Source organism: Hyla sarda, chromosome 6 (assembly GCF_029499605.1).
Source record: "Hyla sarda isolate aHylSar1 chromosome 6, aHylSar1.hap1, whole genome shotgun sequence".
Taxonomy (NCBI): domain Eukaryota; kingdom Metazoa; phylum Chordata; class Amphibia; order Anura; family Hylidae; genus Hyla; species Hyla sarda.
The window spans coordinates 93,455,179-93,474,764 of NC_079194.1; the positions used below are offsets into that span (position 1 = coordinate 93,455,179).

The window sequence follows — 19,586 nt, forward strand, 5'->3', positions numbered from 1 at the left end:
AATATTGCTTGATACAACTTTTACAGTCATGAAATATGCCACAGTGAAGTCTTTACATCAGGAAAATGTAGGAAAAACCGTTTCTTTGCATTATAAAATCTGAACTAAACTATCAGGTGTTACGAGTAGCGCTGTGGGCAGACATGCTGGCCGCAAGCACACTCCTCCCCCGTCCTCCCATGCTGGCTCTGCTGCGATTTGCATCATGGGACACGCCCGCAAGCGAACGCTGGGCCGTCACTCATCTCCCCGCATCTCTGTCCCTGGCCACTGGCGCTTGTGTCCCCGCCTCCTAGGGTGCACGCGCGCCAGCTTCCTGTGATTTAAGAGGCCAACGCACCATTGATTGGTGCTTGTCTGGTCCTAAGCTTATTTAACCCCGAACTTCCTCTTGACCCCTGAAGGATCTTAGTGCCATTACAGCCTAAGAGAAAGCATACTGTTTGTGTATTGCTCCTGTGATGCCTGCCCTCTGAACTCTTGCTACGTAACCTAACCTTGCTACAGTGCCGCCAGTCCAGACCTCCTGTCAATCCCTCAATATGACTCCATCTCATTCCTTCTGTGCCATTCATCTCCTCAGCAGCCTTTGTGAAAAAGTCGTGCCAGTGGTAGCGACCTGTGAGCCACCTGCCGCAGCAAGTCCATCCTGCTTTGCAGTGGGCTCTGGTGAAAACCAGCAGCTCCTTAGACTCTGCTCCCTGCTACAGTTCATGCCATTGTCCTCAACAGGTATAGTGGACCCATACCATCTGCCGTTACAGTAAGATCCGACCATGGATCCCTCTGAGGTGCCTTTGCCTAACGTTGCTGATCTCACCGCCATCGTTGCTCACTAGTCGCAGCAGCTAGCTCATCAAGCGCAACAGTTGAATCAAGTATCCGCAATGATGCAGCAGCTTCTCTCCGTTCAACAGCCGCAGCAGTCTCAACCTGTTCCTGTGGCTCCTTTGGTGTCTGCAGCTTCCGTGGCCTCCGTCGGCTCCAAGCTACGTCTGTCCCTGCCGACAAAGTACAAAGGTGATCCAAAATTGTGCAGAGGATTTGTGACTCAGTGTTCCATGCATCTGGAATTAATGGCTGACCAGCTCCCGACAGAGCGAGCTAAGGTGGCTTTTGTGGTCAGTCTACCCTCCGGGAAAGCCCTGGCCAGGGCTACTCCACTCTGGGATCAAAATGATCCTGTATCTTCCAACTTGCAAGCCTTCCTCTCAGCTTCCCAATGTAGCTAGATATGTACACTGGCACCGCCAACCAAAATGAATCTCCTGCCGTGATTGACTATTGAAAGTCCGGAACACCTGTATGCACTGATCACTTCACACGATCACTTCACAGAGTAAGGAAAAGAAATGGAGCACATATCAAGCCTGATAAAGCGTGATTCCGCGTGATACAGACCGTTGCCCGTGGTTCCCCCAAAGCACCTGTCCACCCTCCTTACCCTTGTACCGCTCACCCCGATATGAAGCAATAAAGACACAAGAAAATGAAGGCATCTCAACATGGTATGTGCTCCGTTTCTTTTCCTTCCTCTCAGCTTTCTGCAGTGTTTTTGAAGAGCCTGCACTGGCCACCTCAACTGAAACCGCACTACTGAACCTCCGCCAAGGGGACTCTACTGTTGGTGACTATGTGGTCCAGTTTATTATTATAGGCTATATCTCAGTGTCTGTATGTAATAACTAAAGATAAGTAAACCGAACCCATAAAACTCAAGTTTGGTCAGAACTTGGTCTGTTTGGCTAGAACACAAACATTGGTTTGGCAGATCCTGCTAATATAACATTAGCCAAATGACAGAAAGGTGAAGGTGGAAAGATCATATGATCTCAAACAATCCCTTTAAACAGCTCTCCCAGCCAATCAGGAAGCAGTATAGGTGTTATGTCAAAGCCACTAAAACCCTATACACATAGATTCAGCAGCCATGTTAAAGATGACAATGTTAGGTGAAGATCTCTGTTAGGGACACTTAGCAGTAAACAACACAGATAGGAGTAGAACCACACATATATCATAATTGAAGTCAAGCAGCAGAGAGCATTTTGCTTCTGTTCTGCCAGTGCAAAATCTGTTTTAACTGGAAGATAAAGGGGTACTCCACTGCCCCAGCATCCGGAACATTTAGTTCCGAACACTGGGTGAGGGCTGTGGGGGTCGTTATGTCACCACCATGCCCCTAGTGATGCCACGCCCCTTCAATGCAAGTCAATGCATATTTCATTTGCTATTATTGTTTAGTTCTATTAAATGGCTTCGAACTAATCAGTAATATCATCGATCTACATATACAGCCTGTCTGATGGTAGTCTATATGGGCAAATAACCATAGAGCAGCATGGAGGAGGGTAAGAGGCCTCCGGCCATTTTCTTCTCTCATCGGAACCCTGCAATTGAGCAGCAGGAGGTCGAATGATTTTACCAAATTCCCACAATTGTTTTAGATGCTGTGATCAATATTGATCATGCCATCTAAACGGTTAAATGCAGACATCAGTGCAATCACTGATGTCTGCCATTACCGAGCTTGATAGATTGTGAACACTCCAAGGCGTAAATGTATGATAAGTTACAGTCAGTCAGGGTGTACATTTACTCCCTGCGTCCTCTAGAGGTTAAAGCAGACCTGTCAGTAAAAACAAGGGTATAAATAAGCACATGGCTGGGGAACAAACTGTATCTAAGGACCCACTGGACATATTTAAGTAAGTGACCCCTCATTGGACTCCTGTTCACCCACACTATAAGCCAATGTATTGGGTTTAGTGTGGGTGAACAGACTCACAGTTTTCCTATATGCACTGAACTTGTGCTGGAGTTACATATATACACATCAACAAGTTTTACACATCAACAAGTTTTAACAAGAAAAACTGCTATGTAAAATACGGTAGGCAGAGAAAAGTGGGGGAATCAAAGACATCAACAAAAATGAGAAGAGAATTTGTTGTTCCCATAGACTTCAATAGATAGTAGAAATAGGAAAGATTTATTGAACTAAGTTCTACAAGAGGCTGCAGCCTAATAGAACAGAACTAAAAAGCAGCCAGGACTCGCTGGTGGCCACAACCCAGGGTGTTTACTGTGTGTAATTGACTTTACCTTTTATGACCAGGGCTGAAGTTCCCTTTTAACAATAATAAAACATTTTAAATACCCTATTAACCCCTTTCTGCTATCTCGTAAAGCACTTTGCAGTTATTTGCATACAAATTAAAATTAGAAAAATTCAGAAAATGTGAATATGCTCATTCAATAGAGTTTTCCCCAAGGCTACTATTTCTAATAAAGTAGAAAAAGTGAATATTCAGATAACACCAGAAATATGAGTTATATGAGTAACAATAATGAGAGACTCTTTATTCCCCAGTAGTGATTGCCTCCTACTATATGCAGTACAAGAATCAGATAACTGATGACTTATTCCTGGTACATACATCACATAACACTACATTCACTCACTTAAGTATCGCAGGTAAAGTGTGAACTTATTGTCATGTTTGTCACTGCAGGGAGAACATCTCCTGAGGTCTATTTTTGTACATGTGTCAGAACAAAGGTGATTACATTTTTTATGTTATATAGAAGATATATATACACATTTGCTACAGGGTGTTATATAAACTTCTGTTGTGGAGTATGAATTGTTGCTCACATGATTCAAATCAGTTTTGTGCACGCCCACCATAGTACCCCCTAACACTAACAACATACGAACACTTAAATCTCTAAAATAAGGATATTGAGCACTTTAAGTGGTACCCCAGTGTTTCACAATAGGGCATATGTGTCTGATCTAGGGGATTTGACCTCTGGATCTCCAGGACATGGCCCCAAATCTTACAGCTGCACGAAGCACTGAGTCGGCATGGGCTCTATGCATTCTCTATAAGAGCACTGGAAATACACAAGTACAGTGCTTGAGTATCTCTGGCACTCCCCTAGCAAATGCATGGAGCACGTGTCAACCCCATGTTTTGTGGAGCTGGGAGATTTTGGGCCATGTACTGGAGATCACAGGGGTTCCAGAGAATCACCCCAAAATCTTGAGCTCCTCCAGGAAGGTCGGTCCTGAGTGAGCCGAGGACAGGTACGTAGACAGACCCTGTACAGGAGATTGTGAGGGTCCCAGCCATCAGACCCCAATGATCAGACACTTATCCCCTATCTTGCGGACAGTACCCCAGCTAGCCATGCGGTAAAGTACTTTGTTGCAAGTGAAGAAGCATTGTCCTGCATAACAGTCATGGTCATTTTGAAAGTTGTAGACTTTTTTTCTGTACCACTGCTTGAAGAAAATGTCTTCTCAAAACGGGCAGTAGGTTGAAGTTGAGTTGTAAATTTTGCATATAAATGATGATATGGTCAATATACTCACTTGCCTAATAACTGTGCACACAGAGTAAGTCAGATATGAATGTCACTGGCCATGCAGTAGTTCGACTTCAATGCTGAGCCCAGATTTAAACACCTCTGCTTATCATCCAAACACCAAGTTATGGGCTACAGAATCCTGCATTGCTATAAAGTGTACATCTGAGAATATCACTAGAATATAAACTGTACATCAGGTAACTTAGAGACAGTAAACAAACATCACGTCTACAGACCTTGCTCTACAGTGTCCTGGGGCTTCAGCTTCATGGTATAAATCTTCCTTAGTTTACAGTTGGCTGAAATAGTGATTCCATCCAAAGACTGAAAAACTGCACTTTTAAATATCCCACTTGTGAAGGCAACAAGGTCAATACAGAGATTGCACCACTATGAGAGAAGAGTTTCAAGAAAGCAAGAAAGTAAAAACAGTGTTCAAATCAGGACATCCAAAGCTATAAAATATTTTAGAAAATCATTTTTGTGGACTGACCACAGGTCCACTATCAGGGTTCATGTGGCCATGGCCATGACAGGGACTACATATATATATATATATATATATATATATATATATGTACATAGATTGTGTCATTATAGCAGTTCTCCCACTTTCACAGTTTTTAATATGTCAAGCTTTTTATGTTATTTAGGACACATTTAGAAGGGGACAGAAAATAGAAATGGTAAATTGCTAAAAACTGTCAACTTACATCAATCTATCTAAATTAACCATTACAGTGTACCTTCAGAAAAAACTGATACACTGTGTTAGGATGATTTTACACAGCTTCAATACTCTGTAGTGGTGGTGCCTGTTTAGGGCAATGCAGCACTGCTTAAAGTTTAAAGAAGCTGCACTGCAGTAACTCGGCGCCGTCACTGTAGAATTTATGGAGCCAAAGCTCCTGGCTCTGATACACAGTTTACATTCTGGCACTGCAGCTTACCTGCACAGCTAAACTGCGGGAGTGGAGGTGATGTGGTAAAATAGGGATCCTTGGTAAAACAGTAAACCTGCGTCACTTTCAGTGAGGTTGGATCAGTTTTGGCTACTGCGCAGGTGCACGCACACGCGCTCATCACCGCCGCTGTGTTTGGAACAATTGACATCACTCGTAGGCAGAAGCAATCAATGGCAAAGCCATTCTGCTCATTGTCCTTCTCCTGAAAGTGCTGCTCTTATCCCCTAGTACTTAACACAATTAAGGGTGGTTGTGTATAGGACTAGAGTTTAGGTTTAAATTTTAAAGTTGAAGGCAAGGGTGTGTGGTCAGGGGTAGGATACATTAAGTCCACAAACCCTAATCTATACATTTCCTCCCCCTAAGTGTGTTTAACACTAGAGTGCAAGAGCAGCACTCTTAGGAGAAGGATGATGAACACAATGGCTCTACCATCGATTGCTTTTGCCTGTGAGTGATGTCAGTTTTTGCCAAACACATCGGTGATGGGCTTGTGTGCAGACGCCAGCGCAGTAGCCGACACTTGGTTGACCAGCTCATCCGGTATCACCGGAAGTGACGCAGGTTTACTATTTTAGCAGGTTTCTCAATTTTACCACATCACTGGCACCTCACCGATCAGCTATCGATTGCCTATTCTAATGGAAAACCCTTTTAAAGGAGCAGAACAGTATTTCCATTTTTAATGCTCCGTGAATCTATTTGTCATGCTCAGGCCTGGTGCAAGGATTTTTGCCGCCCTAGGCAAAATCTAATTTTGCCGCCCCTTGGCTCCTCCCGATGTATAGATTTGTGAGATGTCAGGATGTTGGACGTACCTGACCTTAGTGTTCACCCCTGTCTGCCTTGGAGGTGGCGCTGCACTCCTAGAGCAGGCTGAAAAAAGCACATTATTATAGTATGGGTGGGGTGGGGGAAGTGTGGCAGGGTTTGCTTGATGGGCCGGTGCTTCAGATGCTGGCTAACTTTATTGCAGCAGGCAGAGTGGCGCTGCATCAAGAGGGCACTCTAGGCGGCTGCCTATTTTACCTATAGGAAGAGCCGGCCCTGGTCATGCTCCACCCTATTAGCTCCTGCACTAGAAATAACACAGTGTATCAGCTTTTCTGGGAGTGTTCCTTTAATTTTTCCATACTTGTCCAATATCTGCTGAAGTTTTAATCTCAATCCCCGTCTGAGTTGCACAGACAAACACACAGAAATTCAGCAGTTATGAAGTCTAATGAAGATTTAAGCCAATTAATCACTTTTTCCTGAGCAATTGATCAAGCTTTTTTGTTCATATTTTGCATGAATGATTTATTTATTCTCCGAAGGAGACCGTGTAATTGAACTACATATTCAGATACTATTTAATTTATTGTTCATTAAAGTGTACTTTTGTTTTTAAACATTGGTACTCGGTGACACCAGACCCAACTAATTTAAATTACATTCAGGCAAAATAGATTTATTCTTTTTTATTTCAAATTAATAACTACCTCTGTGGTACAACTTTATGAATAATAATTATATCAGCATATTTTTTCCCCTACGCTCTAGCACAGACTGAGAATAAGCAGAAAACTTGAATTTTCGTTAAACTTATTTAGAAGACAAATGTTTGGAACATAAGTGTTCCCATCTTGAAATAGTCTGAAAGCATTTGCATTTAATTAGCTGCTTTTCAACCTAAAAAGTTTTTATGGATATATTTCTGTGAATTTAGTCTTTCTAAATTTCTTTTTTGTAAATGATCAGATTTCTTGTGTGAGATGCATTCCTAGACTCTAGGGCCTAAAGTTGTGCTATGTTTATTTTGCCGAATTCTATTAAGTCAAGGGTTTAAAACCTGGTGAGAGGACCCAATAGTTAAAGGGGTACTTCACCATAAACATCTTATCCACTATCTAAAGGATAGGGGACTAGATGTTAGATCTTGGGGGTCCCGCCACTGGGGACCCCCGCAATCTCTGGTCCGGCAGCGGCGTCAGGAACAGGAAAGCTTGCCGCTCCCGCGCTTGTGATGTCACGCCACACCCCCTCCATTCTTGTCCATGGGAGGGGGTGTTGTGGCTAGTACATAGCCGTCACGCCTCTACCCATACACTTGAATGGTTGAGGCAAGGCGGCTGGCATTGTCAGTCATCAGGCACGAAGCGAAGTTCGCTCCATGCACCGAATGACGGGGGGCCGCGCCGGAGACTCCGGGGGTCCTCAGTGGTGGGACCCCAGCGATCTAACATATTATCCCCTATTCTTTGGATAGGGAATAAGATGTTTACAGCGGAGTACCCCTTTAACCATTAAAAAAACTTTTTTTTTTCAGATCAACTGGCTCCAGAAAGTTAAACAGATTTGTAAATGACTTCTTTTTAAAAACCTTAATCCAGTACTTATTAGCTGCTGTATGCTCCACATGAAGTTCTTTTCTGTCTGACCACAATGCTCTCTGCTGTCACCTCTATCTATGTCAGGAACTGTCTGGAGCAGGAGAGGTTTGCTATGGGGATTTTCTCCTACTCCAGACAGTTCCTGACACAGACAGAGGTGGCAGCAGGAAGCACTGTGGTCAGACAGAAAAGAACAACTCTACTTCCTTTTTAGTATAAGCAGCTGAGAAGTACTGGAAGGGTTAAGATTTTTTAATAGTAGTAATTTACAAATCTGTTCAAATAAATGTGAAGAGAAAAGGTAACTGTCCTCTAGTAAGATCCTTATATACATTGTGTATGTGAGCTTGTTGTGTGCAATTAATCAGATATATTACTTGTATATATACAGTATTGATGTTGTATCCAATCAGCAGAAAAATAGAAATCAAATGACATCATTAAAATATACACATGTATTTAGTATATGATTATAAACTCGAGCTGTCTGCAGGGACCTTGCAGAAGCTTACTGTATTTCAAGGTAAATAAAAAATATTTCATAAAAAAACATAAAACTTATAATAAACGTATAAAACAGAATAAAGTACTGCCACTTGAGTATAAAAATGAGTCCTGGTCAAAGCTTATCTAAGGGGATATTGCAAAGGTATGATAGTTCTAGTTCCTGAAAGATAAGTAGAAAATCTTGCTTTCTGATCCTGGGAAAGCAGGGTGATGTTACAATTAGATGCTGTGCATCCGTTGATGGTATAGTAGAATCCTGTAGTGGACAAAAGGTGATTGGTGCTATGCACCGTACTGTAGATGGCATGTCCTATTTGATATTGTATATCCATTGGTGGTACAGTGGTAACCTATGCAGGAAACCTGTTGGAGGAAAATGGTGCGTGCTGTGCACTGCTTACCGATCCCGATGTTCGGTCCCGCGGCACTCTCAAGGTACCACCGGATATTGGCATCGCCTGTCCTGTTTGCCGATCCACTGTTGCCGGCGAGCCTGGGGAGGGAGAGATAGCTGTGTGATGTCCGTAGTCGGAGAAGTCGTGTAGATGCTGCGTCTTCCACGTGGGTTTAGCGCGCCACGTGCTAAAGTTCTGTCTTTATGTCGGATGGAGATGAAGTTAAAAGATCTTGAAGAGGCAGTGCTGTATTGCTAGTAGGCTAGACAAGTTTCTGAGCGTGTTATGCTCCTTTTTCAATAGCTGTGCATGTTTAAAATGGACATGTGTTGGCTTTTTATAAGGATACTTTGGGTCTGATTGCATAATGGTTCACAGGTTGGAAATGAAGGTTCAAAGGTTGAAAATAAAACCTGGAATGGAATGCTCTGTGATATGTTTTTTCAGGGTTCCTGATGTCCGACCAATGTACTGTTTCTTACAGGGGCATTGAATAATGTAGATAATATTTTTGGTAATGCAGGTTAAAAGTTCTTTGATGGTGTAAACTGTATTGTTTGAGTTTGATGTCACTGTTTCTGTGTTGTTGGGGAAGGTGGGGATCTTACAGTTATTGCATTGCATGCATCTAAAAATAACTTTTGCATCTGATAACGTTGATTGATTCGTTGGGGTTTTTTGAGGCCTAGATTGGGTGCTCTTGTAAATACAATGGGGGCTTGTGATGGTAGTGTTGGTCCTAATATTTTACCTGTTTACAGTAAGTGCCAACATTTATTGATCATTTTTTTAACGTGGCGATGAGAGGTATTGAAAGGTAAAAAGAGTTTGGCTGCTTGTTGTGTTGTGTTTGCTGTTTGTGATGGCTTGCCTATGAAAAAGGTTTCTCTATTTAGTTATTTTGCTTTGTTGAATGAGTCTTCCAGTAATTTTTCAGGGTACTGCTTTTCTTGAAATTGATGGGTGAGTAATTGAGATTCTTGTTCAAATTGTTGTGTATCTGTACAGTTTTGTTTTATTAATCTAAATTGTCTGTATGGGATGTTTATAAGCCATTGGGGTAAATGACAGCTGTCAAATATTATGTAACTGTTTTACGCTGTAGGTTTATGGTAAGTGTTGGAAATTAGTCTAGAGTCTTGTGCTTTGATGTGAATGTGTTTTGATTTAATTGATCAATGAAAATTTGACGGGATTGTGGTGTATCTTTCCAGATGATATGATATTGTCTATGTAACATTTCCAGAGGACCAGATTTGTGTCCAGATGGGGGGAAATGGTAATTTCCTCCCAGTATGCCACAAATAAGTTAGCAAAGCTGGGCGCGAACATGGTCCCCATAGCGGTCCCAAGGATTTGAAGGTAGAACTGGTCATAAAAACAGAAATTGATGTGTGTAAGTATATAGTGGATGCCTTGAAGAATAAATGAAATATGTTCTGGAGGAATGTTGCTTTTTAACAGCCAGTGGTTTATGGCATGAATCCCTTGTGTATGATTTATGGAATAAGTGTACTTACATTTAATGTTGCAAGGCACCAATTTGGTTACCATTGTACTGTGTCTATGATTTTAATTATTTGGGTTGTATCTTTGATGGAGTAAGTATTAATTGAGTTTGAAGTAGGGTGTCAATGTATTCAGATAGGTGAGATGTTAGAGATTCAATTCCTGAATTTATGGGTCACACCACACACCAGACACACCACACGCAGTCCAAACTACACACATCCAAACCACTTTCGTTCACGAACCCCACGCTTCCACAATCCCAACCACTATCAATCAATCCCAACATACCACACAACACAGATGCCACCATTAACACCACCTCTTACACAAACAACATTGATAGCACAGGTACACACGAACCACAAAGAAACACATACACTTCACACCCCAACTCAAAAAAGAGAGTAAGACGACAAACACAAACAAAATGTGAGACCAAAACTAAAAATAGGGAAGGCCCACCCCTAACTGATTCAGCTATTTATAACCTAAGTTCCAAAACACTCAACTCACACCATATATCTTTATTAAATAAATGTTTGAAATTTGCCCCAAATGAACCAGTCGATAAATTCAAAGTAAACACTGGTATAGAAAAATACATACGCAAACTCTGTTTAAATAAGTATCTTCAGAAAAACCCTAAAGAACGCCAACACACATCCAACACACAATATACACACACAATGCTAAAACCTAAATTGAAATTTTACCCAAGACAAGAAATCAGTGAAACCATGGCAGCATTCAAATTAAATGTAGAAAATGATATGAAAAACTGAAAACACACAAAAAATACAACCTAACATGCAAAGAAACAAGGGCAATAAAAGAAGTACAGATAGATAATCAGATAGTAATCCGTCCGGTCGATAAAGGCGGAGGGATTTTGATTTTAGTTGTAAACGCTTACAATGCAGAATGCGATAAACAATATTCAGATGAAAAAACCTACAAAAAAACTTTCTTCTGACCCAACCAATACTTTCAATACTGAACTCCAAAATTTATGAATGTGCACCCTAGACCAACAAATCCTTACGAAACCAGAATATGTATACATCTCAAACACCGAAAAACATATACCAGTCTTTAACTCCATCCAAAAGATGCATAAGAATCCATCCAACCCACCAGGTAGACCCAACATTTCAGGAATTGAATCTCTAACATCTCACCTATCTGAATACTTTGACACCCCACTTCAACCTCATGTAAAACTTTCTCCATCATACATCAAAGATTCAACCCAAATAATTAAAATAATAGAGACAGTACAATGGCAACCAAATTGGTGCCTTGCAACATTAGAGGTAAGTGCGATATTTACTTCCATAAATCATACACAAGAGATTCATACCATAAACCACTGTCTGTCCAAAAGCAACATTCCTGCAGAACATATTGCATTTATTCTGCAAGGCATCCACTATATAATTACACACAACTATTTCTGTTTTAGTGAGCAGTTCTACCTTCAAATCCTTGGGACCACTAAGGGGACAACGTTCGCGCCCAGCTTTGCTAACTCATTTATGGCATACTGGGAAGAAATTACCATTTCCCCCCATCTGGATGCGAACTCTGGAAACAAACGTTACATAGACAATATCATCATCATCTGGAAAGAGACACCACAATCCCTTCAAATTTTCATTTCATCAATTAAATCAAAACACATTCAATTTACTATTCACCCCTAATATTAGCACACATCAGATAGATTTCTTAGACATTACATCAAAGCACAAGACTCTAGACTAATTTTCAATACTTAGCATAAACCTATAGCGAAAAACGGCTACATAAGATTTGACAGCTGTCATTTACCCCAATGGCTTATAAACATCCCATACAGACAATTTAGACTAATAAAACGAAACTGTACAGATACACAACAATTTGAACAAGAATCTCAATTACTCACCCATCAATTTCAAGAAAAGCAGTACCCTGAAAAATTACTAGAAGACTCATTCAACAAAGCAAAATAACTAAATAGAGAAACCTTTTTCATAGACAAACCATCACAAACATCAAACACAACACAACAAGCAGCCAAACTCGTTTTACCTTTCAATACCGCTCATCGCCACGTTAAAAATATGATCAATAAACGTTGGCACTTACTGTAAACAGGTAAAATATTAGGACCAACACTACCATCACAAGCCCCCATCGTATTTACAAGAGCACCCAATCTAGGCCTCAAATTGTTCCCAGCACAAAAAGCACAAAAAACATGCGTCAACATAACCACCAATCAATGTTATCAGATGCAGAAGTTTTTTTTTAGATGCATGCAATGCAATAACTATAAGATCCCAACCTTTCCCAACAACACAGAAACAGTGACATCAAACTCAAACAATACAGTTTACACCAAAGAACTTTTAACCTGCAATACCAAAAATAATTTGTTTCATTTTTCTCATTTCTTTTAACTGAATTTTTTCCCTCAATATATATATCTATTATGTCACCATAATCTTATTTTATTTTATATACTACCTACATATATTATGTCTTTCTAAAATAATGCCACGTCTAAAGGTATATACTACCTTAGATATACACCATTCATTATATACATGTACCCATGATCAACTCCATTCCAATGTGAACCTCATTTCCTAGAATTCTTTTATTTCTTCTATTGCTATATACGGTATGCATAATTTGTGTTTTTAATGTAATTATTATGTATTTTTCACCTTATGTGTCTTCTTTATTGTTGAAATAAAGCTACATATATTATATAAATATATAATAGTACAATTCCCAACCTTATCACCATTCCATGCCATATCTAACCAATACCAACCCCCCTTTGAATCCATTGCAGGTTTTATTTTCAACCTGTGAACCTTCATTTCCAACCTCTGAACCATTATCCAATCATACCCAAAGTAGCCTTATAAAAAGCCGCCACATGTCCATTTTAAACATGCACAGCTATTGAAAAAGGAGCACAGCACGCTCCAAAATGCGTCTAGCCTACTAGAAATGCAGCACTGCCACTTAAGTTTATCCCCATCCGACATAAAGACAGGACTTTAGCACCCGGGGCACTAAACCCACGTGGAAGACACCTGCAGTATCTACACGACTTCTCTGTCTCCTGACATCACACAGCGATCTCTCCCTCCCCACACTCGCTGGCGACAGTGGATCTCCAAACAGGACAGGCGATACCTCTATCTGGCTGGAACCATAGGCGGGTAAGTGTGAGAGCACCGCGGGACCAAACATCGGGATCGGTAAGCAGTGCACAGCACGCACCGTTTTCCTCCAACAGGTTTCCTCCTTAGGTTACCACTGTACCACCAACGGATATACAATATCAAATAGGACATGCCATCTACAGTACGGTGTATAGCACCTATCACCTTTCTTCCACTACAGGATTCTACTATACCATTAACAGATGCACAGCATCTAATTGTAACATCACCCTGCTTTCCCAGGATCAGAAAACAAGATTTTCTACTTATCTTTCAGGAAATAGAACTATCATACCTTTGCAATATCCCCAATATTCTGGATACAGTTTTCCACCGTACCCCTTCAGTGGGGATATCTCCATGCCAATGAATATTCAGGTCCATGAACCCTAAGTAACAGACTTTATAGTTGTCTATACACATTATAGTGATATTTCTAACTTGGATATATTTACAGGGGTTAGATAAAGTAGTGTACTGTGTCATAACAGTAGTGTGAAAGGGGCCTAAGCTGCAGCTCAGCTGTATCTGCACCATGTCAGAAAATGGCAGTTGTAATGGAAGCCTCAATGCATCTCCTGATCTGCTGTACACTAATGGACTAGACTGGGTACTCTCAAGGTTTCCTTTACTTTTAACTGCAATAACAGTGCTACATATTCACAGATGAAGATCCCTACAATGGAAAGCTTCGAAGAAAGTATGATCATATCCTTAGTGAATTAGGAAGGCAGGTGAGGTCCCCAGGATAAATGACTGAAGTTTGAATGGAAAAGCAAAGGTACTGCATTAACTAAAAAGGGTTGTCCCATTAAGAGAAATAGGTCTAACTGATACATTATGTGAAATTAAACATATTCCAAATGTGCTAACATTTCTGAAAATGTCCTGTTGGAGAGATATTTGGTTTTTTATCCCCCGTGTGCCTGCATTGTTTTAATATTTGTTCTCCTTGGTTATGACCCACTTAGGACCCACCGAGGGGGTCACATATGCCTTGTTCACCTGCAGTCTCCTGAAGGTAATGACGGTTGGTCTCCACTGTGTATGTAAGCAAGAGGGATTGTGGGAAAGTGTGTGCTCTGTTGCCTGGCAAACAGCAGGGTTACAGCTCAGAGAGAAAACTGGGAAATGATCAGATCCATGGTAGAGAAGAACTCTACATGGATATATGATATTTTACATGAAAACCGCAAATTTTTCCTACTTTACATATATCTATGGGGTGTACCTTTAAAGGGGTACTCTGGTGGAAAACAATATTTTTTTTAAATCAACTGGTGCCAGAAAGTTAAATAGATCTGTAAATTACTTCTATTTAAAAATCAAAGTTGTATAGTTCTTTCGAGTCTGACCACAGTGCTCTCTGCTGACACCTCTGTCTGTGTCAGGAACTGTCCGGAGCAGGAACAAATCCTCATAGCAAACCTCTCCTGCTCTGGACAGTTCCTGACACGGACAGAAGTGGCAGCAGAGAGCACTGTGGTCAGACAGAAAAGAACAACTCAACTTCCTCTGGAGCATACAGCAGCTTATACATACTAGAAGGATTAAGATTTTATTAAGAAGTAATTTACACTGGCACCAGTTGATTAGGAAAAATGTTTTTCCATCGATGGACCCGTTTAAGGACTTATATATTAAGGGTACGTTCACACGTACAGGATTTGCTGCATATTTTCTGCTGCTGATTTTGCTAAACATTTACTTCAATGCAGCAGATCCTGTATGTGTGAATGTACCCTAAAGGATATCTATCACTAGTTTCATGCTGCCTAAACCACAGGCAGCATTAAAAATACTGGCAGGCTCCCTTATCACAATCATAGATAACTTACACTGAATGGCTATGCCTCCTCAGAGCAGAGAAATCATATTTGTAATTTCAGCTGAGAAGTCAGAGTCATAGGGGTGGACCTCAGGCCATGAATGACAGATCTCTTCTAATTTGCAAATAGAGAGAGATCTATCAATCAGGGTTGGGGGTTGCCCCCATAACTCAAAGCCCAGTTCCCAGACAAAATTACAACTATGATTTATCTGTTCCAAGCCGTTCTCTAAAGTCAAACAGTACAAACAGTACATCACTTGTATGACTTGCATGAAACTAGTGACATGTTCCCTTTAAATATAATAATTGTTGAAGGATTTATTTAATTGCAAAGTTATTTACATTACCTTAATCTCCAAAAGATAATATATTTGCTAATGGGATTTTTATGAAAGTGTAACTGTCATTAGCAAAAAATGTTATATAATGTAGAAAATAACATTATAGGTATATTTGTAATTTATATTGGTTAAACATGTGTATATTTTTGGACCTGCAGCTACTGTCTGTGCGTCTCTGTGAGGAGACCAAATACAGGAAGTGAGGGTAGACAAGCAGGGCTCTGTGCACTGAGAACAGGCAGGGCTCTGTACACTGAGGACAAGCAAGGCTCTGTGCACTGAGGACAAGCAGGGCTCTGTATACTGAGGACAAGCAGGGCTCTGTGCACTGAGGACAGGCAGGGCTCTCTACACTGAGGACAAGCAGGGTTCTGTGCACTGAGGACAGGCAGGGCTCTCTACACTGAGGACAAGCAGGGCTCTGTGCATTGAAGACAAGCAGAGCTCTGTGCACTGAGGACAAGCAGGGCTCTGTGCACTGAGGACAGGCAGGGCTCTGTACACTGAGGACAAGCCGGGCTCTGTGCACTGAAGACAAGCAGGGCTCTGTGCACTGAGGACAAGCAGGGATTTGTGCACTGAGGACAAGCAGGAATCTGTACACTGAGGACAAGAAGGGCTCTGTGCACTGAGGACAAGCGGGGCTCTGTACACTGAGGACAAGCAGGGCTCTGTACACTGAGGACAAGCAGGGCTATGTATACTAAGGACAAGCAGGACTCTGTGCACTGATGACAAGCAGGGCTCTGTGCAGTGAGGACAAGCAGTGCTCTGTGCACTGAGGACAAGCAGGGCTCTGTACACTGAGGACAAGCCGGGCTCTGTGCACTGAAGACAAGCAGGGCTCTGTGCACTGAGGACAAGCAGGGATTTGTGCACTGAGGACAAGCAGGGCTCTGTACACTGAGGACAAGCAGGACTCTGTGCACTGAGGACAAGCAGGGCTCTGTGCAGTGAGGACAAGCAGTGCTCTGTGCACTGAGGACAAGCAGGGATCTGTGCACTGAGGACAAGCAGGGCTCTGTGTATTGAGGACAAGCAGGGCTCTGTACACTGAGGACAAGCAGGGCTCTGTGTACAGAGGACAAGCAGGGTTCTGTGCAGTGAGGACAAGCAGAACTCTGTACAATGAGGACAAGCAGGGCTATATATACTGAGGACATGCAGGGCTCTGTACATTGAGGACAAGCAGGGCTCTGTACACTGATGACAAGCAGGGTTCTGTGTAGTGAGGACAAGCAGGGCTCTGTACACTGAGAACAAGCAGGGCTCTGTGCAGTGAGGCAAGCAGGGCTCTGTGCACTGAGGACAAGCAGGGTTCTGTGCAGTGAGGACAAGCAGGGCTCATTGCACCGAGGACAAGCAGGGCTCTGTGCAGTGAGAACAAGCAGGGTTCTGTGCAGTGAGGACAAGCAGGACTCTGCAGTGAGGACAAGAAGGGCTCTGTGCAGTGAGAACATGCAGGGCTCTGTGCAGTGAGAACATGCAGGGCTCTGTGCAGTGAGAACATGCAGGGCTCTGTGCAGTGGGGAAAGGAAGGCTCTGTACACTGAGGACAAGCAGGGCTCTATACACTGAGGACAAGCAGGGCTCTGTACAGTGAGGACAAACAGGGCTCTGTACACTAAGGACAATCAGGGCTCTGTGCAGTGAGAACAAGCAGGACTCTGTGCAGTGAGAACAAGCAGGGCACCGTGCAGTGAGAACAAGCAGGGCTCTGTACATTGAGGACAAGCAGGACTCTGTACACTGAGGACAAGCAAGGCTCTTTGCACTGAGGAAAGGAAGGCCCTGTACACTGAGGACAAGCAGGGCTCTATACACTGAGGACAAGCAGGGCTCTGTGCAGTGAGGACAAACATGGCTCTGTACACTAAGGACAATCAGGGCATTGTGCAGTGAGGACAATCAGGGCTCTGTGCAGTGAGGACATTCAGGGCTCTGTGCAGTGAGAACAAGCAGGACTCTGTGCAGTGAGAACAAGCAGGGTTCTGTGCAGTGAGAACAAGCAGGGCTCTGTACATTGAGGACTAGCAGGGCTCTATACACTGAGGACAAGCAGGGCTCTGTGCAGTGAGTACAAGCAGGGCACTGTACACTGAGGATGAGCAGGGCTCTGTGGACTTAGGACAAGCAGGGCTCTGCGCAGTAAGGACAAGCAGGGTTCTGTGCAGTGAGGACAAGCAGGACTCTTCGTTGAGGACTAGAAGGGCTCTGTGCACTGAGGACAAGCAGGGCTCTGTGCAATGAGGACAAGCAGGGCTCTGTACACTGAGGACAAGCAGGGCTATGTATACTAAGGACAAGCAGGGCTCTGTGCACTGATGACAAGCAGGGCTCTGTGCAGTGAGGACAAGCAGGGCTCTGTACACTGAGGACAAGCCGGGCTCTGTGCACTGAAGACAAGCAGGGCTCTGTGCACTGAGGACAAGCAGGGATTTGTGCACTGAGGACAAGCAGGGCTCTGTACACTGAGGACAAGCAGGACTCTGTGCACTGAGGACAAGCAGGGCTCTGTGCAATGAGGACAAGCAGGGCTCTGTACACTGAGGACAAGCAGGGCTATGTATACTAAGGACAAGCAGGGCTCTGTGCACTGATGACAAGCAGGGCTCTGTGCAGTGAGGACAAGCAGGGCTCTGTACACTGAGGATAAGCCGGGCTCTGTGCACTGAAGACAAGCAGGGCTCTGTGCACTGAGGACAAGCAGGGATTTGTGCACTGAGGACAAGCAGGGCTCTGTACACTGAGGACAAGCAGGACTCTGTGCACTGAGGACAAGCAGGGCTCTGTGCAGTGAGGACAAGCAGTGCTCTGTGCACTGAGGACAAGCAGGGCTCTGTGCACTGAGGACAAGCAGGGCTCTGTGTAGTGAGGACAAGCAGGGCTCTGTACACTGAGAACAAGCAAGGATTTGTGCACTGAGGACAAGCAGTGCTCTGTGCACTGAGGACAAGCAGGGCTCTGTGCACTGAGGACAAGCAGGGCTCTGTGTATTGAGGACAAGCAGGGCTCTGTACACTGAGGACAAGCAGGGCTCTGTGTACAGAGGACAAGCAGGGTTCTGTGCAGTGAGGACAAGCAGAACTCTGTACAATGAGGACAAGCAGGGCTATGTATGCTGAGGACATGCAGGGCTCTGTACATTGAGGACAAGCAGGGCTCTGTACACTGATGACAAGCAGGGTTCTGTGTAGTGAGGACAAGCAGGGCTCTGTACACTGAGAACAAGCAGGGCTCTGTGCAGTGAGGCAAGCAGGGCTCTGTGCACTGAGGACAAGCAGGGTTCTGTGCAGTGAGGACAAGCAGGGCTCATTGCACCGAGGACAAGCAGGGCTCTGTGCAGTGAGAACAAGCAGGGTTCTGTGCAGTGAGGACAAGCAGGACTCTGCAGTGAGGACAAGAAGGGCTCTGTGCAGTGAGAACATGCAGGGCTCTGTGCAGTGAGAACATGCAGGGCTCTGTGCAGTGAGAATATGCAGGGCTCTGTGCAGTGGGGAAAGGAAGGCTCTGTACACTGAGGACAAGCAGGGCTCTATACACTGAGGACAAGCAGGGCTCTGTACAGTGAGGACAAACAGGGCTCTGTACACTAAGGACAATCAGGGCTCTGTGCAGTGAGAACAAGCAGGACTCTGTGCAGTGAGAACAAGCAGGGCACCGTGCAGTGAGAACAAGCAGGGCTCTGTACATTGAGGACAAGCAGGACTCTGTACACTGAGGACAAGCAGGGCTCTTTGCACTGAGGAAAGAAAGGCCCTGTACACTGAGGACAAGCAGGGCTCTATACACTGAGTACAAGCAGGGCTCTGTGCAGTGAGGACAAACATGGCTCTGTACACTAAGGACAATCAGGGCTTTGTGCAGTGAGGACAATCAGGGCTCTGTGCAGTGAGGACATTCAGGGCTCTGTGCAGTGAGAACAAGCAGGACTCTGTGCAGTGAGAACAAGCAGGGTCCTGTGCAGTGAGAACAAGCAGGGCTCTGTACATTGAGGACTAGCAGGGCTCTATACACTGAGGACAAGCAGGGCTCTGTGCAGTGAGTACAAGCAGGGCACTG

The 19,586-nt window shown here is 43.4% G+C and overlaps 1 protein-coding gene across 11 annotated transcripts in view; it reads right to left on the bottom strand.

The window, feature by feature from the left end:
• Window positions 1–19,586, bottom strand: part of CFAP20DC (CFAP20 domain containing) — a 512,401-nt gene that overhangs the window by 312,236 nt on the left and 180,579 nt on the right. For 10 of the 11 annotated variants that reach the window (XR_008844939.1, XM_056524504.1, XM_056524495.1 and 7 more), the window contains one exon: window positions 4,614–4,767. Coding sequence is in view for 10 of the 11 variants with exons in the window: in XM_056524504.1 (XP_056380479.1) it covers window positions 4,614–4,767 (154 nt within the window). In the remaining variant the exon portion in view is untranslated. Of the gene's footprint in view, window positions 1–4,613; window positions 4,768–8,622; window positions 8,715–19,586 lie in introns of all 11 variants that reach the window. The other variant, XM_056524505.1, reaches the window with a different exon arrangement.